We start from the raw sequence: 19,939 nt of genomic DNA, 5'->3' as shown, positions 1-19,939 counted from the left end.
TTTCTCCACCCCTCTGCAACAGACTGCTTGTTATCACTCTCATCTTGCACAATGAAAAGATATTCAAGGGCAGGACCTGGTGCCAAAACACTGACTGTATGGAGGAGGCTGGGGGTTTCTGTTCTACCTTGAGGATATACATACATGGGCTAAATGTGTTCAGTACACAGAGATGCTTGCTGTGTCCCTACAGCAGTCCTCCAAACACAGATGATCTCCAAAACATTTTGATTTTGAACTACCAACTGATCAGCTTAGGTAATTCAGAATGTGACTCTGATATACTACAGTTTGACCTTTTGCCTTACAATGCCTTTATTTTGCCAGATATGGTGGCACACACCTTTAATCCCAGCATAAGGGAGGCAGAGGGAGGTGAACTTGGGCCAGCCTGGTCTATATATTGAAGTCCAGGATAGCCAGAAGTACATAGAAAAGTAGAAAAAGTGCTCGTCCAGAGGACCTAGGTTTGAATCCCAGCACTCACATGGTGTTCACATTGTTCTAGTTCTAGCCCCTGAAAGTACCAGGCACCACCATGGTGTCCAGACATACATGTGAAAGACCTAAAAAAGTAATGTTAATGATGGACTAACCTAGAAACCAATATCTGTTCCTTGGAATTTGCTAGCTTCCTCTCACAAGGCCCTGAGATAAGAAGAATTCACACTGCCCGTCCTTTCCTGTGAGTCAACAGGTGGTAAATAGGGTCAAGAGATAGCTGTAACTCTGGTTTGCCCAGACAAGATTAATTAGCACACCTGAGGCCCTAAGGTCTGCTGACCCTAATAGCGAGACCATCCGGCCTCCAAGGGTCACATACTCAATGGACAGAGGGTCCCACCCCCTCCCTAAGCTTGTGGGTTTGCCTTTAAAAACACCTGGGCCCAGGGGAGGGGGCTTCTCCCTAGCCTGCGTGCTGGAGGAGCCCGTTTGCGCAAACGTTTCCTGTTCATTAAAGCCTCTTGCGTTTTACAGCAACTGGACTGGACATTGAGTTCTTGGGGTATCGACCGAACCTGGAAGACTCCTCATTCTGAGGGTCTTACACATGCACCATACGCATTAAAAAATTTTTTGAAAGAATGAAAAAAATAGGAGGATAGAGATATAGTTTTGTAAATGGAGCAGTTGAACAGCACACAAACTACTGGATTCTACCCCCCCAGAAACCAGGCATTAAGGAAGATGTGGGTAGGATTACAAGTTTAAGGTCATTCTTGACTAACAAATTCAAGGTTAGCCTGGGATACATAAGACCATATTTAAAAAAGAAAAAAAACAATTCAGGAGGCAGAGAGTTCAGGGCCATCCTGATCTACAGAGCGAGTTCAGAACAGGCTCCAAAGTTACAGAGAAACCCTGTCTCAAAAAAAAAAAAAAATATATATATATATTAATTTCTATTCCAATTATCTACTCTACACAAGCAGAGGCTACCTAAATGTGTAGAGGAGCTTGACCACTGTAAAAAAATGTTGTGTGGTTGATTACTTATGTCTGCAATAATAAAGTGGTAGTGTACACATTTGTCTTTGTCAATGCAGTCAGAGTATGACCAACCTGAGATTCCTACATCTGACACATTCCTAATCCGTCAGCAAGCATGGAAAGCGGGTCGACTGCCAAGAAACAAAAGCCCAGGGAATTGAAGGCAAAAGCATGCTACAGATGTCAAAGGCAGGCTGGTTCCTCAAACCTCCTTGCCACCTTGCCACAGTTTCTAATTGCTCTACACCTCATCTTACTAAAAACCGCAGCTTTAAGGGAATCATATATCTGCTGTCAAGGTACATGACTCAACTCAGGAGGCTGAGGCAAGAGTATACCAAGTTCCAAACTAGCGGGGCTACATAGCAAGATTGTCTTAGACAAAAATAAAATAAAATAAAATAAATATCTTCTTTCGACTTTCGTTTCTGAATTCACTAGGTGCCAAGTCCTGAGAGGATGGCCTTCCGAGGGCTTCCAAGGTTCAAGGCGGACAGAAAGTACAAGCCGGAGTCCTGGCGCCCAGATCTTCTCATCTGATTCTTCCCTAGTACTACCGGTCCCATCACATTCCTTCCTTCACCCTGCAGAGCAGGATCACTTCATTGGGCCCCTCCCTTTCCTCTCAGCGGCTCCTACCGTGCCACAAGCTTTTGGTCTGCCCTTCCTTCACGCCAAGCTCCTCCTTTGAAGCCTCGACCACGCCCCCACGGGCCACGTCCATCAGACGGCTCCGCCCCCGAGGCCGGCGCGGTGTCCAGGCGCCCCCCCACCCCACCCCGCCATGCACTCTTCCTCCGCCATACCTCCTTTTCATCTAGCTTACCCGCTCTGAGTGTTGCTTTCTTCCTCGGTCTGCCACCCGCGAAGTGTCCTGGGGACTTTTTCCCGGGGCGAGAATGTGGACACGACCACTCAGACGCTCACACGGGGCCGAGAAGGAAGGCTCGGAGCAGCTTATCCCCCGCCGGCAGCTAGAGCCGGGCCGTTGCCCTAGGTAACAGCCGCGTCGGGGGCGGGCCGAGGGAAGGAGCAGCTTGGCGGAAGTGACGCAACGCCTCAACAAAGCAGCTCAAGGGAGGTGGCTCTCTCTAGGGGCGGGGTTAAGGAGCGTTCCCTGGGCGCGCTGCCTCCAGCGGCCTGTGGGGTGGTTTCCAGCGTCTGACATCTGCTGCCAGGCGGCTTCAAGGGTTTCACACTGTCGACGTTTTGGGCCGCCCCGTTGCGTTGGGAACAGCCTTTTGCCTTCCATGAGGGACTCATCAGATGCCAGGCAAACAATATCAGCAGATCTGGCACTTGGCCCTTCGGGCAGAATTGCCTGTTCCTTCTTGAGTTGAGATCCCGCGTGCTAGTGGAGTGCATGTCCAGAACTTCATGAAAAGACTCATTTTCTGTTTGCGTTGGTTTTTTTTTGTTGTTGTTTTGTTTTTGTTTTGTGGGTTTTTTGTTGTTTTGTTTTTTGAGGTTTTTTTTTTTTTTTGGACAGGTTGTATAGCCTGGTATGTTCTCAAACTCCTGCAACCCTCCTTCCTTGATCTCCTAAATCAACATTAAGGGGATTGTGGGCGTGGTTTCCACGACTGCTAATACGAAGGATTTTTTGTTTTATTCTTTTCAGTGCCACCCGCTTTTCTGGGGCAGTAGCAGCTAGCACTCACTGAGCTTTCAGCAAGTTGGCCCCCACCTTCCACCATGCTGCTCTTGTTGCTTTTGAGCACTGAAATGGCATACCCCAGGCTGGAAACCTATGCCTGAAGTGAGGCATTGGGTGCTAAGTCTAGCACCCAACTCAGATCTATTTCCAGGGCTCCTCTGCGTTCTGGTTAAATTCCTGCAGTAGGAAATATTCCTGCAGTAGGAAAACAAGTCTCTAATACCACTGTGACTCAAAGGCATTTGGAAAACAACTAAGAATGACTACTTTTTAGAGATTTATAGCACTAAAGATGGGATATATGTGATACATTATTCAATGAGATTGGAACAAAGTCCTCTTCTAGCATATAACTACTTGTTAAGGTAGTTCCCCGTGTCTATATATGTTGCTATCCCAATATATTTCATAACCTAGAAATAATGGTATAATGCATTTCTAAAATTTTATTTATATTTATATATGGATAAGTTTTGCCTGTGTGTATACATGTGCACTACATTTGTGCTGGGCAACAATAAAGGCATACTTTTAAAGTTAGCTATTTTGTTGTTTTCCAATGCTAATAAGCAAACCCATGGCTTCACATGCTAGTTGATCACCAGATATGTCCCCATTCTTCTATGTTTTGAGGTAGGGTCTCACTTATGTTGCCTAGTCTGGCCTCACAGTCCACGTCTTCCCACTGTTGGTGAATACTAGGATTACAAGCATGCACCAGATCTGGCCACTTAACCGTAATTTTTTAAATTATTTATTTTACGTGCATTGGTGTTTTGTCTGCGTGCATGTGTGTGTGAGAGTATCAGATCTTAGAGTTACAGAAAGTATGAGCTGCCATGTGGGTGCTGGGAATTGAACCTGGGTCCTCTGGAAGAGTAGTCTGTGCCCTTAACCTCAGAGCCATCTCTCTATCCTCTCAGTGATGGGAGATGTCATTCTGTAAATATTGGCTAATGAATAAATCACTGTTGGCCAATAGGAAAGCAAGATAGTTGGGACTAGGAGACAAGGAGGATTCAGGTAAAGGTAGGAGGAGAGTCAACATGTAGGACCAAGAGAACAGAAGTCTGGACCCACTTTCCGGTAAGATAAGACCACGTGGAAACAGATGAATAGAAATGGGTTAATATTTAAGACAGAGCTAGCCAATAAACACCAGTAACAGGACAACAGCTTTATATCTAATACAGTGTCTCTGTGTATTATTTGGGGCTGATGCGGCTGTGGGACCAAGCTGGCAGGAAAACAACTTGTAACACCTCAGCCTTAAGGTTTACAACCAAAAGTTGATGAAAGTCTTTTAAACATCCACAGAAAAGCCCAGAAACTTGGGGGGTGGAGGAAATAAAAACTTTAATTTGCTAAGGAACCGAATCTGTTGCTTGGATCCTGTGCTGAGAGCCTTCTAGTGGTTCCGTTAAAACCCAATACGGCCAGTTACCTCCAAGGTGCTTTTAGTGGTGTTTTCTTATTGTTTGGTTTTTGTTGTTGTTTTACGTTTTAATGCTTTATGAACAATCTCCTTATTTTTTGGTGTTTTGTTTTTCCGAGACAGAGTTTCTCCTGTAACAGCTCTGGCTGTCCTGGAACTAGCTCTGTAGATTAGGCTGGCCTCAAATTTACAGAGATCTACCTGTCTCTACCTCCTGAGTGCTGTGATTAAAGGCATGCACCACCACCACACCCAGCCTTCTTTGTTTTTTAAAGCATTAATATTTTTTAGATGCTTAAAATTTTTTCAGTGCATTTTATTAGAGCACCACTTCCATGACTGGTATCTACAACTGGATCCTCTGGAACTGGAATTTCAGGTGTTCATGAGCCTCCATGTAGGTAGGTGCTGGGAATTGAACCCAGGTCTTTTGGAAGAGCAGCCAGCTCTTTTAACCACTGAACCATCTCTCCAACTCCCCTATTATATCTCTGGGGCTTTAATTCTTTGAAAACATTCTTCAAGAAATGACAAAGACTAAAGCGAAAAAGCAAGGCAAAGGAAGAAAAAGAAAGTAAATATTCTTCAAAAGCTTGAAGTCAGGCCAGGTGTGGTGACCCATGCCTGTCTGTAATTCAGATCTTGAGAGAGGAAAGCAGGAAAACCTGAAGCTCAAGGTTGTTGGCAATTCAAGCCAACTATGGTGGCAGGAGTGCTTTCCCTGACAAATGTAAGCACTGTCCTGGAGACCTGTGGCCACCAGATTCCTAGACTACTCTGGTGGCTGGGACCCCTTGAGGCACAGAAGTGGCCAGCCCATGACCTCCTTTCCTTATTATGGTTCCTAGCCTCTCAAAGCAGGAGAATCGTCAGGACAAAAAAAAAAAAAAAAAAAAAAAAAAAATCCCATCCATCCGTGAGCCTGCCCCAAAATCAGGCCACATAATCCCCCCAATCCCAGGCCTCCCTGAAAAGTGTGTGTCTGTCTGTGTCCCTGCCCCCAGCAAGAAACCCTATATAAGCTCTGTGTTCTGTCTAGTTCTCTGTTGCATCTCCCTCCCACCCCAACCCCCAGCAGAAACCAATCTCTTGTGTTGAGATATTTCCTTGGGTCCCAAATGCCAGGATACCTTCTCCATCTGAGCTGTAATACTTACAAAGGTGGTCCTTGGCTACACCCTCCATACCAGCCTTGGTTACATGAGAGCCTGTCTCAAAAATACAAAACAAGCCAGGCAGTGGTAGCACTCAGAAGGCAGAGGCAGCCAGATCTCTGAATTCAAGAACACCATGGTCTACAGAGCGAGTTCCAAGACAGCCAGGACTACACAGAGAAACCCTTTCATAACAAACCAAACCAAATCAAACAAACAAACAAAAAACAGCAAACCCACAACAAAACAAAAAGCACCACAAAGTATCAAAGTCAAGTATGGCTCAAACCTGTAATCCCAGTACTATAGAGGCTGAGGCAAGGGATTGCCATGGGCTATAAAATGAGATCCTATCAAACAAAGCAGACAAGAAAAAGAAAATTCCACTGACAAACTATGTTTAAGAGGGCTGAGGATGTGGCTCAGTGGTTGGAGTGCTTACCTGCTGTGCATGAGCCAAAACAAAACAAAACAAACAAAACCCAAAAAACCAACAAAAGGCAGTATTCTTTTGTACCTAAAAAAATGATAATAGAACTAAGTCTGTGTGTGTGTGTGTGTGTGTGTGTGTGTGTGTGTGTGTGTATGTGTGTGTGTGTGTGTGTTTATCCATTGGGCCATCACTCAGCATGATTTTAAACTATTCTTACTATACATGAATTTTGATTTCCACATCACATAAGGCCAGGTAAGAGTTTTCCATTTGTGCTATTTTCAAGCATAAGATTTTGAAGCTTTTAAAAATTGGTGTGTTCATAGTAGAACAGTTCAAGTTACAGTTGCATTTGCTAAGGGACAAATGAAAAGTTAGACCAAGAAAGGAGAGAATCCTCTCGACCAATCTGTGTTCAATGCCTTATACACATCACCTTTCTTTTCTGTGAATTGGGGTATAGTAATAGATAGGTTGATGGTTATAAAGATCAAAGAACACTTAATGCAATTTTATTACCTAGTTCCTGAGCAGCAAGATTAATTAGCCTTATTGCTAAGCACACAAAAGGCAGTCAGTCATTCATGGCACCTGAGGTGGTTTTTTGTTTTGTTTTGTCCCAGTTTTGTTTTTTTGGTGAGGATACAAAGATAAACTTGGTGGCAGCTATGTTCCGTCAGCAGTGTCTGGGAAACTGCTTTTCTCTTATGAGGAAACTGCTCCTTTTGCTGCTCACCACCAGGTATTTGAATCTTTCCCTCTACTATAGTCATGAGTCTACCTACTTTTCCTTGGTGTGTGTATTCACACACATAGTTGTTTTGCTTTTGTTTTGTGATGGTGAAGTTAGTATTTTTGAGTTTCTTTGAGCCTATGCTTATAGCCAAAAGATGAACCCCTGATCCTCCTGCTTCCATCTCCCAAGTACTGGCATTATAGGCTTGAGCTACCAAGCTTAGCTATACATTTGTATGTATACAACCCACCCTCCAGTCAGCATTTTTTTTTAAACTTCACTAAATTAGAAAATGTGCCAATTAGCTGTCTGAAAATACCATTTAGCAGTTAAGTACACTTGAGCTGTAGAGAAATTAAGTCATTATCAGGAAGTTCTAGTGTCTGCTATTCCTATTAGATGAAAACCTAATTGTGATTTAAATTCAGTCATACCATGTACAATGTTGACCAGTTATAAACTGTCTCCCCTCTTCTCTTCTAAGCTAGCATTATAAGAAGTGAAGATGGTAATTTCATTCTCTCTTTTTCTTCTCACAGGCAAAAGAGTGAATGCAGTCTCCCATTACTGCAAATTACATAAACCAATTTGCCTTAGGGGAAAACACTAAGAACAATGGGTAACCTCAACCTGGGAAAACCAACTTCTTGATCAATGTCTGCCCTGCCAGGTAAGCACTAGTGATGTCTTTCTAACCAAATTAAAATGACAATGCTAAGTGATCCCTGGCCTGCACATCTTTTCTTACCTTCCTTTAGAATTGTTTTATGTACTTTATGCCTGAATGTATGCATGTGCACCTTATGTGTGCCTGGTACCTTTCTTTAGAAGTCAGAAGGTGGCAGATCTCTGGAACTGGAGTTAGGGATAGTAGTGAGCTATCATGTGGATGCTGGGAACTGAACCCAGGTTCTCCGTAAAAACAGCAACTACTCTTAATCACTAAACCCTCTATCCAGCCCGGGCTTAATATTAAAAAAAAAAAAAATCCCATGGCTAGGCAGGGTATAGCTCAGTAGTTCAGTAGTTTCCCTAGAATCACACACACACACACACACACACACACACACACACACACACACACACTTCCTATAAATGAAAATTAGTCCTTCTAAAACTAGCAGTCACTAAATTAGATATTAGATATACAAATAAAAACCAAAATGAACAAAGAGGATGGATGTTTTATTTGTTTCTCACTGTGTTACAAAGCCAGTACTTCATGGTGGAAAAACAATGGCAGCCAACATAGCACATGGTAAAATTAAGACAGTACTGTCATTCATCTGACACTGTACAATACTTTCCTGTGCTCCTAGGCATTTCCGATGAGAGACACATTAAGTCCTTCAACCAAAATCCAGTGGTAGATATGGGCAAGTTACAGTATTATGTGAGATTTACAACACTGTTATCCTGAATTATGGAATTCTTATCATCACTAGGTAGAGTCTGGCTGTAATTCTGGCTGGCCTGGAACTTGTTAGTAGACCAGGCTGACCTCGAACAAGAGATCTGCCTGTCAAGTACTGGGATTAAAGAAGTTTGTCACCAAACCCAGCTTCATGACCACTTTTTACCATAGATGATCTCAAGAATGCTAAACACCACAGATTAACCCTAGTCTAAATACCTAGCATGAAGATTATTAAAAATATGTACATTGTATTTATCTATACCCATCAGGAAGTTGGGTTTTTTAAGTAGCACTGTTGAGAGTAGTTTCTTTCCATCAGTATTGCTAGAAGTTATTTCAAATCTTCTATTCTCCACTAATTTAAGACAAGCATGCTGGAGCAGGTTACTTCCAACAGTTTTATTTGGGAGTGGGGGTATCATGCTCACTCCTCAATGGATTTCACATATTTTTCATATGCTTCTTCACTCATTAATTCATCCAGCTCTGAAGGGTCACTCAGTACCATCTTGATCAGCCAACCTGTAACCAAAACAAAAGTTCATGTCAAATTGCCCTTTTCAAAAATTAAATTCATTCAAAATATCAATTTGTTAAGTCCCTCAAAATTAATACAGGGCCTTCAATTAAGTGATGCTGTTACTCTAATATACATCCATTATTTGTTCAATAAAATTGTAGCCCTAAGAAATTGGTGGCCTGGAATGAGATGGCTGATTTTAAGAGAGCATACTGCTGTAGCAAAGGATCCAAGTTTGGTTCTGAACACATCACATGACTCACAACCACCCATAACTTCAGCTCCAGGAGATTTGATGCCCTCCTCTAGCCCCTGAGAGCACCTGCACTCAAATGTAAATATCCCTACACAGGATTATATTTTTTAATTAAAATATTTTAAAATAAAATCTTGGGGCTAGGGAGATGACGGCTCAATACACCTGTACATACACACAAACAAATTATTTTATATTTTTAAAAAAAGACATACCAAACATTATTAGGGCAGTAGAAAGACCTCGAGCCAGGTACAGTACCACACACCTCTAATCCCAGCCCTTGGGAGGCAGAGGTAAGCGAATCTCTGTGATTTTGACACAAGCAAGGGCTGTATAGACAGACCCTGTCTCAAACTGCCCCTCCCCCACAAAAGAGAGAAAGCCTTAGAAAATCCAAAGAGCAAGGCAGCAGGTCAAAGAGAACCACAATTGATTTGGCCACTTATTGATTCTACGATCGTCCAGTGTCATTTTTGGGGTCCTCCATTCATCTATAACATGGAGAAATCTGCAGCTGGTATACTTCACTGGGTTACTCTAGGGCTGAAATCCTGAGCAACAACGTACCATCTTCATAACAGGATTTGTTGACGAGCCCTGGGTTTTCTGCTAGTGCTTCATTGACTTCAGTTACCTCTCCTGATAGAGGAGAGTAGAGCTCACTGGCAGCCTTCACACTCTCCAAAGCACCAAATTCATCTAAGAGGAAGCAGTGAAAGAAAACAGTTAACATCAAATACTACAAATACAAATGTGGCGACACACACCTTTAATCCCAGCACCTGGGACAGACACAGAAGGATCTCTGAAAGTATGAGAGCAGAGTGAGTTCCAGACCAGCCAGTAAAGCACTGTCTAAACAAACAAAAGGACAAAAACAAAAATAGGAAATATGGTGAGGAATATAGCTCGGTGGATACAGTGCTTGGCTAGCATACATAAGGCCATGGGTTCAATTGCAGGTGACACCTGCAATCACAGTACTGGGGAGACAGGTAGGACAATCAGGAATTCAAGATCACCCTCAGCTACAGAGGAAGTTAGAGTCTAGCCTGAGCTACAGAAGAGCCTGTCTCAAAAAATAAACCTCTCAAATCAAGACTTTTTAAAAAAGACCCCTTGAGATGGCTCAGTGGGTAAAGGTGTTTGCTGCTAAGCCTGAAGACCTGAGTTCAATCCTCAGCACCATGGTACAAGGAGAGAACCATCTCTTGCAAATGGTCCCCCTGACATCCCTCCAAATAAATAATGTTATAAAACAATTTAAAGACAAACTATGAAAAGTGGTCACCTCCTATACAGTCATGTTAAAAAATTCTGAATTTCTCTGTGTAACACTGGCTGTCCTGGAAATCAGAGATCCAAGTGCCTCTGCCCACCAAGTACTGGGATCAAAGGCACATGCCACCACTGCCCAGATATGAATTTATTTAAAGTTAAACTATAGGTTCTGTTGGGCATGAACAGCATAAATGGCTGCAACAAAGTGAACATACACATTCTATATATATAGTGAATGGTAAACGACAGTATGTCTGAACACTAGTATGCTAATGATCAGTAAAACATAATTCTTTCAATTAACTAGCCATACATGGTGTCACATATCCTGGTTTCTGAAGGAGTCTTAAACCTTGTGTACATAGAACATCATACAAGGAACTTGGTAAGGCTGAAAGAACTGTGCAAAGATTTTTAACTACAGCCCAACCCAAGGGAGACTGCATTTTAGAGTAAAGATTTTTCTAGTAAAATGGAAGCCAAGTGTCTTAGTTACTGTTTTATTCCTGTGAGACAACATGCCCACGGCAACTTATAAAAGGAAACATTTAACTGGGGGCTTGCTTACAGAGGGTTAGCCCGTTATAATCATGGTGGGGAGGATGGTGGCATGCAGGCTGGCATGGTGCTGGACCAGTAACTCAGAGCTCACAATCCCTAGACCCACAGGGTGGATGGAGAGAACTGCCCCAGGGTGGTTAGTCTCTGTGAACTCAACGTCAGGCTGGTCTACAGAGCAAGTTCCAGGACAGCCAGAGCTACACAGAGAAACCCTGTCTCAAACAAACAAACAAATAAAAAAAAAAATAAATCAAAACAAGGAATGATACTAAGATGAAGGAGCCTGACCTACACACAAGGAACCAGGCAAGGAAAAATAGTATGCTCACTCTCTTATCAAGATAAACATAAAATACAGCAACACACACACTATTTTTTTATTTTTATTTTTTTTTAAGATCTGGCCTTACTACCTAGCCGTGGCCAGTCTACAAACAGATATACAGAACAAGCTAGGCTTAAACTCAGAGACCCACCTGCCTCTGCCTTCAGTACTGGAATTAAAGGTATACACTACCATGACTGGCATTGGCAAAATATTTTTGTTTTGAAATAGGGTCTCTCAATGTAGCCCTGGCTGTCCTGGAACTCTCTATGTAGAACAGGCTGGTCTAGAACTCACTGAGATCCACCTGCCTCCATTAGTGCTGGGATTAAAGTCAAAATGCCAGTACATCCCAATTTCTTTTTCTTTTTCCTGAGTGCTGGGACTACAGAACTGTGCTACCACCTCCCAACTGTATACCCAGTTTACTAATAGAGTATTTTTAAAGGTGTGTATATCATGCTTTTGGTGGGGATATTCTAGTAAAGCAAGGTTGCTTAAACATAAAGAGTAAATCTGTTTTAGGATGAAATTCAAGGGCTTCTTAGACATGTACCTTACTGCTTAAATAATGGCTAGATGGAAGCTATGGGGTAGAAGATTATACACAGGATTGTTTTTACCATCATCAAGATTAAAATAAATAGCTCCAACAAACACAAATCTGAGGCTGAAAGACAAGTGGGTAGAGGTGCTTGCTGACAACCTGAGTTTGATTCTCAGGTCCCATATAATCAAAGTTTTGAGAAAACCAACTCCCAAAGTTGTGTTCTCTGGCTTCCACATACATGTCATGGCATGTACATGTGAACGCACCACACATACACACACACTAAATGTAACTTTTAAATCTTGCATTAACAAAATAAAACTGCCCCACAGCCAGCAACACACCTATTGATGAAATAACAACTGCTTCCTCCTAGGATGAGGAACAAGACAATGACACCCACTCCCACCACCTCCATTACAATATTTTTCAGATAGTCCCAGCCAGTGCAGTAAGGCAAGAAAAGGTAATCCATAAAGACTAAATGAATAATACATATGAAAGAAGACAATGAAGTTACCAAAGCAAACTTAATGATCTAAACATATCCAGCTATGGTGGCCCATGCATATAATCTAACCATGCAGGGAGTTTGAGGCCAGCCTGGATTATATGGTGAAACCCTGTCTATTAGGAGGCAGGCAGGTAGATCTCTGTGAGTTTAAGGTCAAGCTGCTTGGTCTGTGACATTCCAGGATGAGAAATAAACTCACCTTGTTTTTTCAGTTTTGTCCCAACTTCAGGCAGACTACAGTAAACAACATCTCCCAAAGCTTCCTATAATACAAAAACAACATAAAAATATCTAACAAGTTAACCCTATCAGAGACCAGGAAAGAGACAAAAACACCCAATGTCCTATATTTTTGTCTATGTATTTCACAAACAAGGGGCTACATTCTTTGCTTTTCTTTACAACCCTTTAAACATGTAAAATGGGCCAGGCGTGATGGCATATACCAAAATCCAGCACTTGAGGGGCACATATAGGAGGTTGTAAGTTCAAAGCCAGCCTTATATAATGAGACTCCATCGCACAAAAATAAAATCAGATGAAATTTGATACACCTGTCAAAGGCTGAGAAAGGGAGATTCCAAGTTCAAGACCCAACTTTGCTATAGAATTGGTTCAAGGTCAGCTAAGGCACCTTAGCCACAGCCTATTCCAAAATGAAAATTAAGAAAAGGCTAGAGATGTAGCTCAGTAGTGGAGTACCTGCCTAGCATGTGTGACCCAGGGTTTAAGTCACAGTTCTACATAAATAATACTTTAAAATGTTAAGTGCACTGTGGCATGAGTTAATGCATTGCAGGTACATGTGTAAAAACATGTGGGAATTCAGTGGATAACCTGCAGGAGTCGGGTTCTTTCACCCTACGGTGTGTCCCAAGGATCAAACACAGGTAGGTTGTTAGGCTTGGTGGCAAGCACCTTTACTTGTTGAGTCATCTCAGCAACCCTAAAAATAATTGTTTAGCTCAGGAGCTGCACTACAAGAAACAAGCCACCAGCCAGATTTGACCTCTAGGCTGGAGTAACCCCAGGCACAAAACACATACTCCAAACAAGACTACTAGTTGTTCTGAGCACCCTGTGCTTTCCAACCCTGCAGGCTGTAACCCAAACTGCACTGCGTGATACCCTACCCAGTTACTCCTCAAACAGTGGACCTCATGGACCTGCCTCCCCAGGCACTGACAGCACCGCATCAGATGACTGACACACCTTTCCTCACACCACCCAGATAGGCTGTATCACATACATTCCGTAAGCTGCCGTCCAATGGGTGATTCCCCTTGTAGATGAACAACCTACACTGGGCCCCTAGATAGAAATACAGGTATGCCAGTGAAGGTATCAGAACCCCAGAGGTCTTCCCAGCAGTCACCTCCTACCTCACTGCACACATCCATCCAGCTGAAACCAGTGGCCATGCTACTGCTTTCCTTTTCTTCTTTTGAAGAAAGTATGAGGAGAGTGAAATAGGGTTATTAATAAAGGCCAGCTAAACAAAAGGTCTGTCTTTGGGTCAGCAGTGTTTATCTGTGTTTCCTATCTTTGGTCGTGCAGGTTCTCACATATCTACAATGGCACCCCCCACACCAGCCCTTGAGCTTGCTCTTAACTGTTCAACGTGAAATATATCTTAAATAATATTCCCTGCTTTTAAGTGTTGACACACTACTGGGTTTTTTTTTTTTGTTTGTTTGTTTGTTTTTTTCTTAAAAAAAAAAAAAAAAAAGGAAGAAAAAAAGATCTTGACCAGGCTGGTCTCAAACTCATAATCTTCTGCCTTGGCCTGAGGGTGTTTGTGCCAACATGCCAAACACAGTGTCTCTTTAAACGTTTTAACACCATATGATGTTCTAATTTACATTTTACATATTTTACTTCTGATTGCTCCCTTAGGGTCCCTAGAAGAGCCCCCAAAGCACTGTACCACTGCTTCATAAGGTAGAGACAATCCCAGCTATTGAGAGCAGACTGTTAAAACACTTCAAGATAATCCAATACCTGTGCAAAATTGCTGATTCCCACTGTTCCAATACCATTCTCTGTGGTTATCCATTCATGTTTCTCTGTGAATTTACGCACTAAAACAGAAGACCAGTATTTCAGAAAAGCAGCAGCATCACTTCAAGAGCCCTTCAAACACCATTCCTGTCAAAAGGTAAGTCTTCCCCAGGACTGAGATGGACTGACATTGCTTTGCAGTAGTATGGTGCCCAGTAAAGAACAACAACGTATAAAGACGGGCAGTTTTTAACAAATATTGTTGTGTAGCCACAGATGCACTGAGATAAATGTTGTAAAAAATAAGTATGTAAGGTTTTTACCTGCATGTGTATATGTGCACTACATGTATGTAGGCTCCATGGAGGCTAGAAGAGATGTCAGATCCCCTGAAACTGGAGTAATAGATGGTGGTGCTGGGACCCAGGACCTCTGGAACAGCAACCAGTGCTCTTAACCACAGAACCATCTCTCAGCCCCAAGAGCGTATCTTTAGTGGAACACCTTGTACATCCCTGGGTTTGTCTGTTTTAACATCAGTCTAATTCACTCAGAAAATTTCAAAGCATATTTCTTGAGCTCATCCTATGACTATAGGTCTGTCTTGAAGAAAGAACTCTATTCTTTTGAAGACAGGCTTGGGGAAATGGGTTCAAGGAGAAAGCGATGCATGCCAAGAAGTATACAGCTGACTCATCTGAAATACCTGAGCTGAGCTGGGAAGACTGCAAGTTCAAGGGCAGTCTGCAAAGTTTAACTGGACACAGTGGCATGCATGTCTGTAACCCAGCCCTTAGGAGGTTGTAGCAGAAGGATCAAGAGTTCAAAACTCTTAAGATTGGCTGAAGAGATGGCTCAGCAGTTAGCACTGGCTACTCTTCCAAAGGAACCTGGCTCAACTTCGAGCATCCACACAATGGCTCATAACCATCCTTAACTCCAGTCCCAAAGGATCTGACTTCTTCTTGTGGCCTCTACAGGTACTGCATGTATATGGTGCAGGCTAAATACCCAAACATCTAAAAATAATAAAGTAAAATAGCATTAAGATGATATCAAACAGAAAGCAATTTTTGAATGACTGAGAGTGTAGCTCAGTAGATGATCACTTGTTCATTCCACTAATGGGGGTGGGGGTTGATTTACACAGGGTACAGTGACCTGTAACTGTAATATTGGGAAGGCCAAGGCAGGAGATCAGTTGAGTATGAGAGTTTAAGGGAGCTTGGGCCACACAAGACACTGTCTCAAAAGAAAAAAAAAAAAAATATTTGAGACTGGAAAGATGACTCAGCAGTTAAAAGCATGTGTTCCTTTGGGAGCACATTCTCCATGGAGGAATACTCCCTTAACCTAGAGGCAGGAGGGAGGGCCTAGTCCCTACTCCAAATGACTTGACAGATTTAGATGACCCCTCCTGGAAGGCACCACACTACGTGTGGAGTGATGGGAGGGTGGCAGGGGGCATGGGAGGGAGAGGGAACTGGGATCGATATGTAAAATAAAGTAAATTTAAAAAAAATTTTAAAAAACTGACCAGCACAGGAGAAGAAAAAAAAAAAACATGTGTTCCTCTTTTTTTTTTAATTTATTTTTATTTTATATGCATTGGTGTTTTCCTACATGCATATCTATGTGAGGATATCAGAACCCCTTGAACTAGAGCTACAGTTGTGAGCTGCCATGTGGGTGCCGGGAACTGAACCTAGGTCATCTGGAACAGCAGTCAGTACTCTTAACAGCTAAATCATCTCTCTAGCCCGGCACATGCTGCTCTTGAAGAGGACCTGGGTTCCAGTTTCCAGCACTCACCTGGTGGCTCACAACTGCCTGTAACTACAGTTTCAGTAAATCTGATGGCCCTCTTCTGACCTCCAAGGGTACTAGGCACCAATGTGCATAGACATACACTTCACTTAGAACACCTATAACATAAATCCTTTACGATATAAAACCAGCCAGGCAGTGGTGGCACACACCTTTAACCCCAGAACTCGGGAGGCAGAGGCAGTGAGTTTGAGGGCAGCTTGGTTTACAGAGTAAGTTCCAGGACAGATTCCAAAGCTACAGAGAAACCCTGACTCAAAAACCCAAAAGATATAACCTAAAAGGCAATGTGGCTCTTAAAGTGAGGTGGCTCAGGATACTGCACTTTAGTTCTAAGGACTGAAATGGCCAAGTTCTTTTTTTTTTTTTTTTTTGAGACAGGGTTTCTCTAACCCTAATCCTGTAGCCTATTCTGGAACTCGCTCTGTAGACCAGGCTGAACTCAACTCACAGAGATCTGCCTGCCTCTGCCTCCTGAGTGCTAGGACTAAAGGTGTATGCCACCAACGCCCAGCTTTGGCCAAGTTCTTAAAATTCTTCACTCATGAGCCTGTCCTAGATGAAAATGGCTCTTGTTGTTTAAAGAAGAAAACCAGGGCCTGGAGCTCAGTGGAAGAGTGCTTGTGAAAGCCTTGGCTTCAATTCCCAACACTACTAAAAACTAAAGGAAAAGGAATTTGGGTCAAAGATGATGTATAGCTATGTGGCTGCAGCACTCAATTTTCATTCTCTTAAAAGTCTAGAATTCACTGATTACATTATTAATCATGAGCAGTTCAAAACCAACATAGTGTCTGACTATAAGGGATGGTCAGTTACAAATATGTATCACCCTGCTAATATTGAGTGTCCATACTTTGGCCTCAACTTTGCCACTGTCGATTTGAGTCAGCCAGCATTCTGAGCTCAGCATGCCTAGGTCCACTTGACCTCTAAGTCCATTATCATCCTTTAGATCAGGCGTGCTACTTAGGCTAGCCACAGTATGATTCCAATTCTCCATTAACCCTTGACCAGACCAAAAAAAAAAAAAGCAGATTAGGTAAATAATTACTTTCTTTCTAAGCCTTGAAAAAAACTGTTTGAGGCCTGGGGATGTGGCTTAGTTGGTAGGGTGCTTGCCTATTACTGAGGTAGCTCTGGATTCAGTCCTTAGCACTGCATAAACTTGCCTATAGTCCCAGCAATGTCAAGGTCACTCTTGGCTACACTGGATTCTTCCAGCTAAGCTAAATGAGATCATGCCTCAGGGAGCAAAAACAAAACCCACCATGGGTTGAGGCCTCAGAATAACTGAGCTGTATGTAACTGAGGTAAACCCTTCATTCCCTTCAATTCTCCAATACAATACATTTCGTCTAATATGGCTCAGTGTTGTTATATGTACATTTAGTTCTGTAATACACACTAATTTAATAACACTATTCAGTGTGTCAAGTTGCAGGTGACAGGACCTTAATTCATTTCTTCCTCCCAGTAACACTGAGGTAGCTACTTCCTCCACTGTTCTAATGTAGGATATTGGGTTCTGAGAAGTTGACTGGGCCCAAGACCACACAGCTGTGAGAGGAAGAACTAATATTGAGTAATGTCTGCGCACTTTTCCAAGTGCAGGGCCTGCACCCTGCAAAATAAGTGTGCATAATTCTGCCAATGAAAAGAGGGTAAAAATGAAAATCCGAGTAGTTAAGCAGCCCATGGGAATTGATATTTTGGGCAACATTGAACTAACAACCTGGAACTCCGTATGTAGCTCAAGCTGGCCTCGGACTCAGTGATCCTCTACCTCAGGAGTGCTGCCGACATTGTCACAGGTGGGAGCCACTTCACCTTACCTGGTCTGAAATGAAGTTATCTGAGCAGTGCTCTACCCATGTATTCTAGTCAGCAACATACTGCTGTGTCACAAACAATAGAGAAACTTTAGCAAGAAAGGAGCAAACTTTGCACTCCACACTGAAGAATAACGTGATCAACATTTTGAGTTTGCACAGATTTGACCCAAGAGACTTGCTGAGAGCAGCCGTTCAGATTTGTGCTGCCTGAATAGGGACCGTACAAAGGGCAGCTAGGGTCTCCACTTCTTGCACAGAAAGAAAACTGTTTCCCAGCTAACTGCGAACGCGTATAATGGGCAGGTCTCCCAGTTATTTCCAGTCCGTCAAATTAGCCTCTTTTCAGCCCCACTACACACCAATGACTCAATTACAGACGTTAGCAGAACTTCTCTGGAGTCTAGAACACTTTTTCTTGCTTTCTGTATATAGTTCACAGCTGAATTTTCAACGCCATTCTTGGCTTTGGGGGTGGGGGATAGTAAAAAGCTTTTATCTCTGCACTTTGAATTTTCATTCACTTATCTGTTCGTGTACTCAGTACTAAATTTTTGTAAGTGCTTTTGCTTAACTTCACTTCGCTGTTCCCCTTTGGGGTCTCGGAGCACCCAAACGTAAGTCACTCCTGCATGAGTGGCCAGCTTATCTGCAGGTCCAGCGGGCCTTCCCTCCTAGCTCCACCCCGGGTGCAAAGTTTGCTCTTGTCCTCTCGCGCCTACTTTAACAGGGAGAAGGGCCGCAGAACCAGGATCCCAAGAGCAAGAAGAAGCGCTCACAGAGCTGCAGCTCGCTAGTCTCCAGGCGCCTCGACCACGTGCCCCTCACTTACCCGACAACACAGCGGATCCAGTGCTCAGCGAGCGGACGGCGGCTGCTCTCGGCACCCAGGGCCGCGACGGGCAGGAGGCCAGGGCGATGCGTAGGCTGCAGGCCACGGCCCGCGCGCTCCTAACCACTAGCAGCGACATGATCGGGGTTCCTAGGGTAACCGCACTGCGCCTCCGCCACCCGGCGGGCGCTAACAGGGTGGGCCAGAGTAAGCGGAGCACCGAGCCCGGGGCGGAGCTCGGGCAATATGGTCTCTGATTGGACAGCTCGAAGGTCCCACTTCGGATAGGACAACGCGCGCGAGGGGTGTGTGCCTGTGGAGGAGCTGAGGCCCGGATGGGGCTGTGTGAGGGGCGCGGAATGACTGGGCGGGGAGGGGCAGGGCCTTGCTGAAGGGCGGAGCCTCTCACCAAGAGTGGGATCTTGCTAACCCAAGCACTGGGTGGGCAATCTGTGCATTCCCCTAAACTGAATCAACACCTCGGTGGCCAGAGAAAGAATCCAGCAAGGATGTCTTTGCTGGGCTAACGCAATCTCCTGCCATTAAATCAAAAAGTCGTAGGGAAGACGTCTCGCCAGACCGTGTAAAGCACAGCCACTCCTATCTGCACAAGGTCACCCCAAAGGGGATTCATTTCAGCTGAAGACCAGTGCTAGGCATCTGACAAAGTCACTCTGACACAGATCGTATGCGTTTTTAAGTACTTTACAGATGCCAAGAGGGCCAGAGACTCTTAAACCCAAGGGAAATAGAGAATAACACAATCTATGTGGGCCTTTTACAATCTTTGATCACAACACTCTGGAGGTGGAGACAGGAGAATCAGGAGTACTCAGTCCATTGCTCCTTAGCAGCCAAGTGTGGGCTCTGGGAATGAACCTGGGTCCTCTGCACCAGCAGCAAGCACTCTTAACCACTGCCTCATTTCTCAACTCCATAAGAAGATTTTTAATATCCAGCTAGAAAGCAGGCGTTGTCCATCCTCAGGCTGATTGTCCAGTCAGAGATCTCCATTCTTTACCTGCCACAACTTGGCTTCTCTAAACTCTTCACTATCAAGGAAAGTAAATTGTCATTACCAAGACAAAACGGGATTTACTTGGAGGCAGCTGCA

At 43.5% G+C, this 19,939-nt stretch overlaps 1 protein-coding gene across 1 annotated transcript; it reads right to left on the bottom strand.

Moving 5' to 3' along the window:
• Window positions 1-8,070: 8,070 nt before the first annotated feature.
• Window positions 8,071-19,077, bottom strand: Gcsh (glycine cleavage system protein H). The gene is made up of 5 exons (XM_051201741.1): window positions 18,826-19,077; window positions 14,335-14,414; window positions 12,533-12,596; window positions 9,670-9,801; window positions 8,071-8,845 (listed from the first exon to the last, which is right to left on the bottom strand). Exons 1-5 carry the CDS (start codon window positions 18,962-18,964, stop codon window positions 8,748-8,750), a joined length of 513 nt encoding a protein of 170 aa, XP_051057698.1. The 5' UTR covers window positions 18,965-19,077; the 3' UTR covers window positions 8,071-8,747.
• Between the last annotated feature and the right edge of the window lie 862 nt (window positions 19,078-19,939).

This window comes from Phodopus roborovskii, unplaced genomic scaffold (genome assembly GCF_943737965.1).
Source record: "Phodopus roborovskii unplaced genomic scaffold, PHOROB, whole genome shotgun sequence".
Classification (NCBI taxonomy): Eukaryota; Metazoa; Chordata; class Mammalia; order Rodentia; family Cricetidae; genus Phodopus; species Phodopus roborovskii.
This window is presented reverse-complemented; position numbering and strand designations above follow the sequence as displayed.

Coding starts and splice junctions, on each gene's coding strand:
- Gcsh (XM_051201741.1), bottom strand. CDS start 18,964: ATGTCGCTGCTAGTGGTTAGGAGCGCGCGGGCCGTGGCCTGCAGCCTA. Junction 14,415..18,825: donor TGGATCCGCTGTGTTGTCGG/GTAAGTGAGGGG, acceptor CTTCTGTTTTAG/TGCGTAAATTCACAGAGAAA. Junction 8,846..9,669: donor CAAATCCTGTTATGAAGATG/GTACGTTGTTGC, acceptor TTTTGGTTACAG/GTTGGCTGATCAAGATGGTA.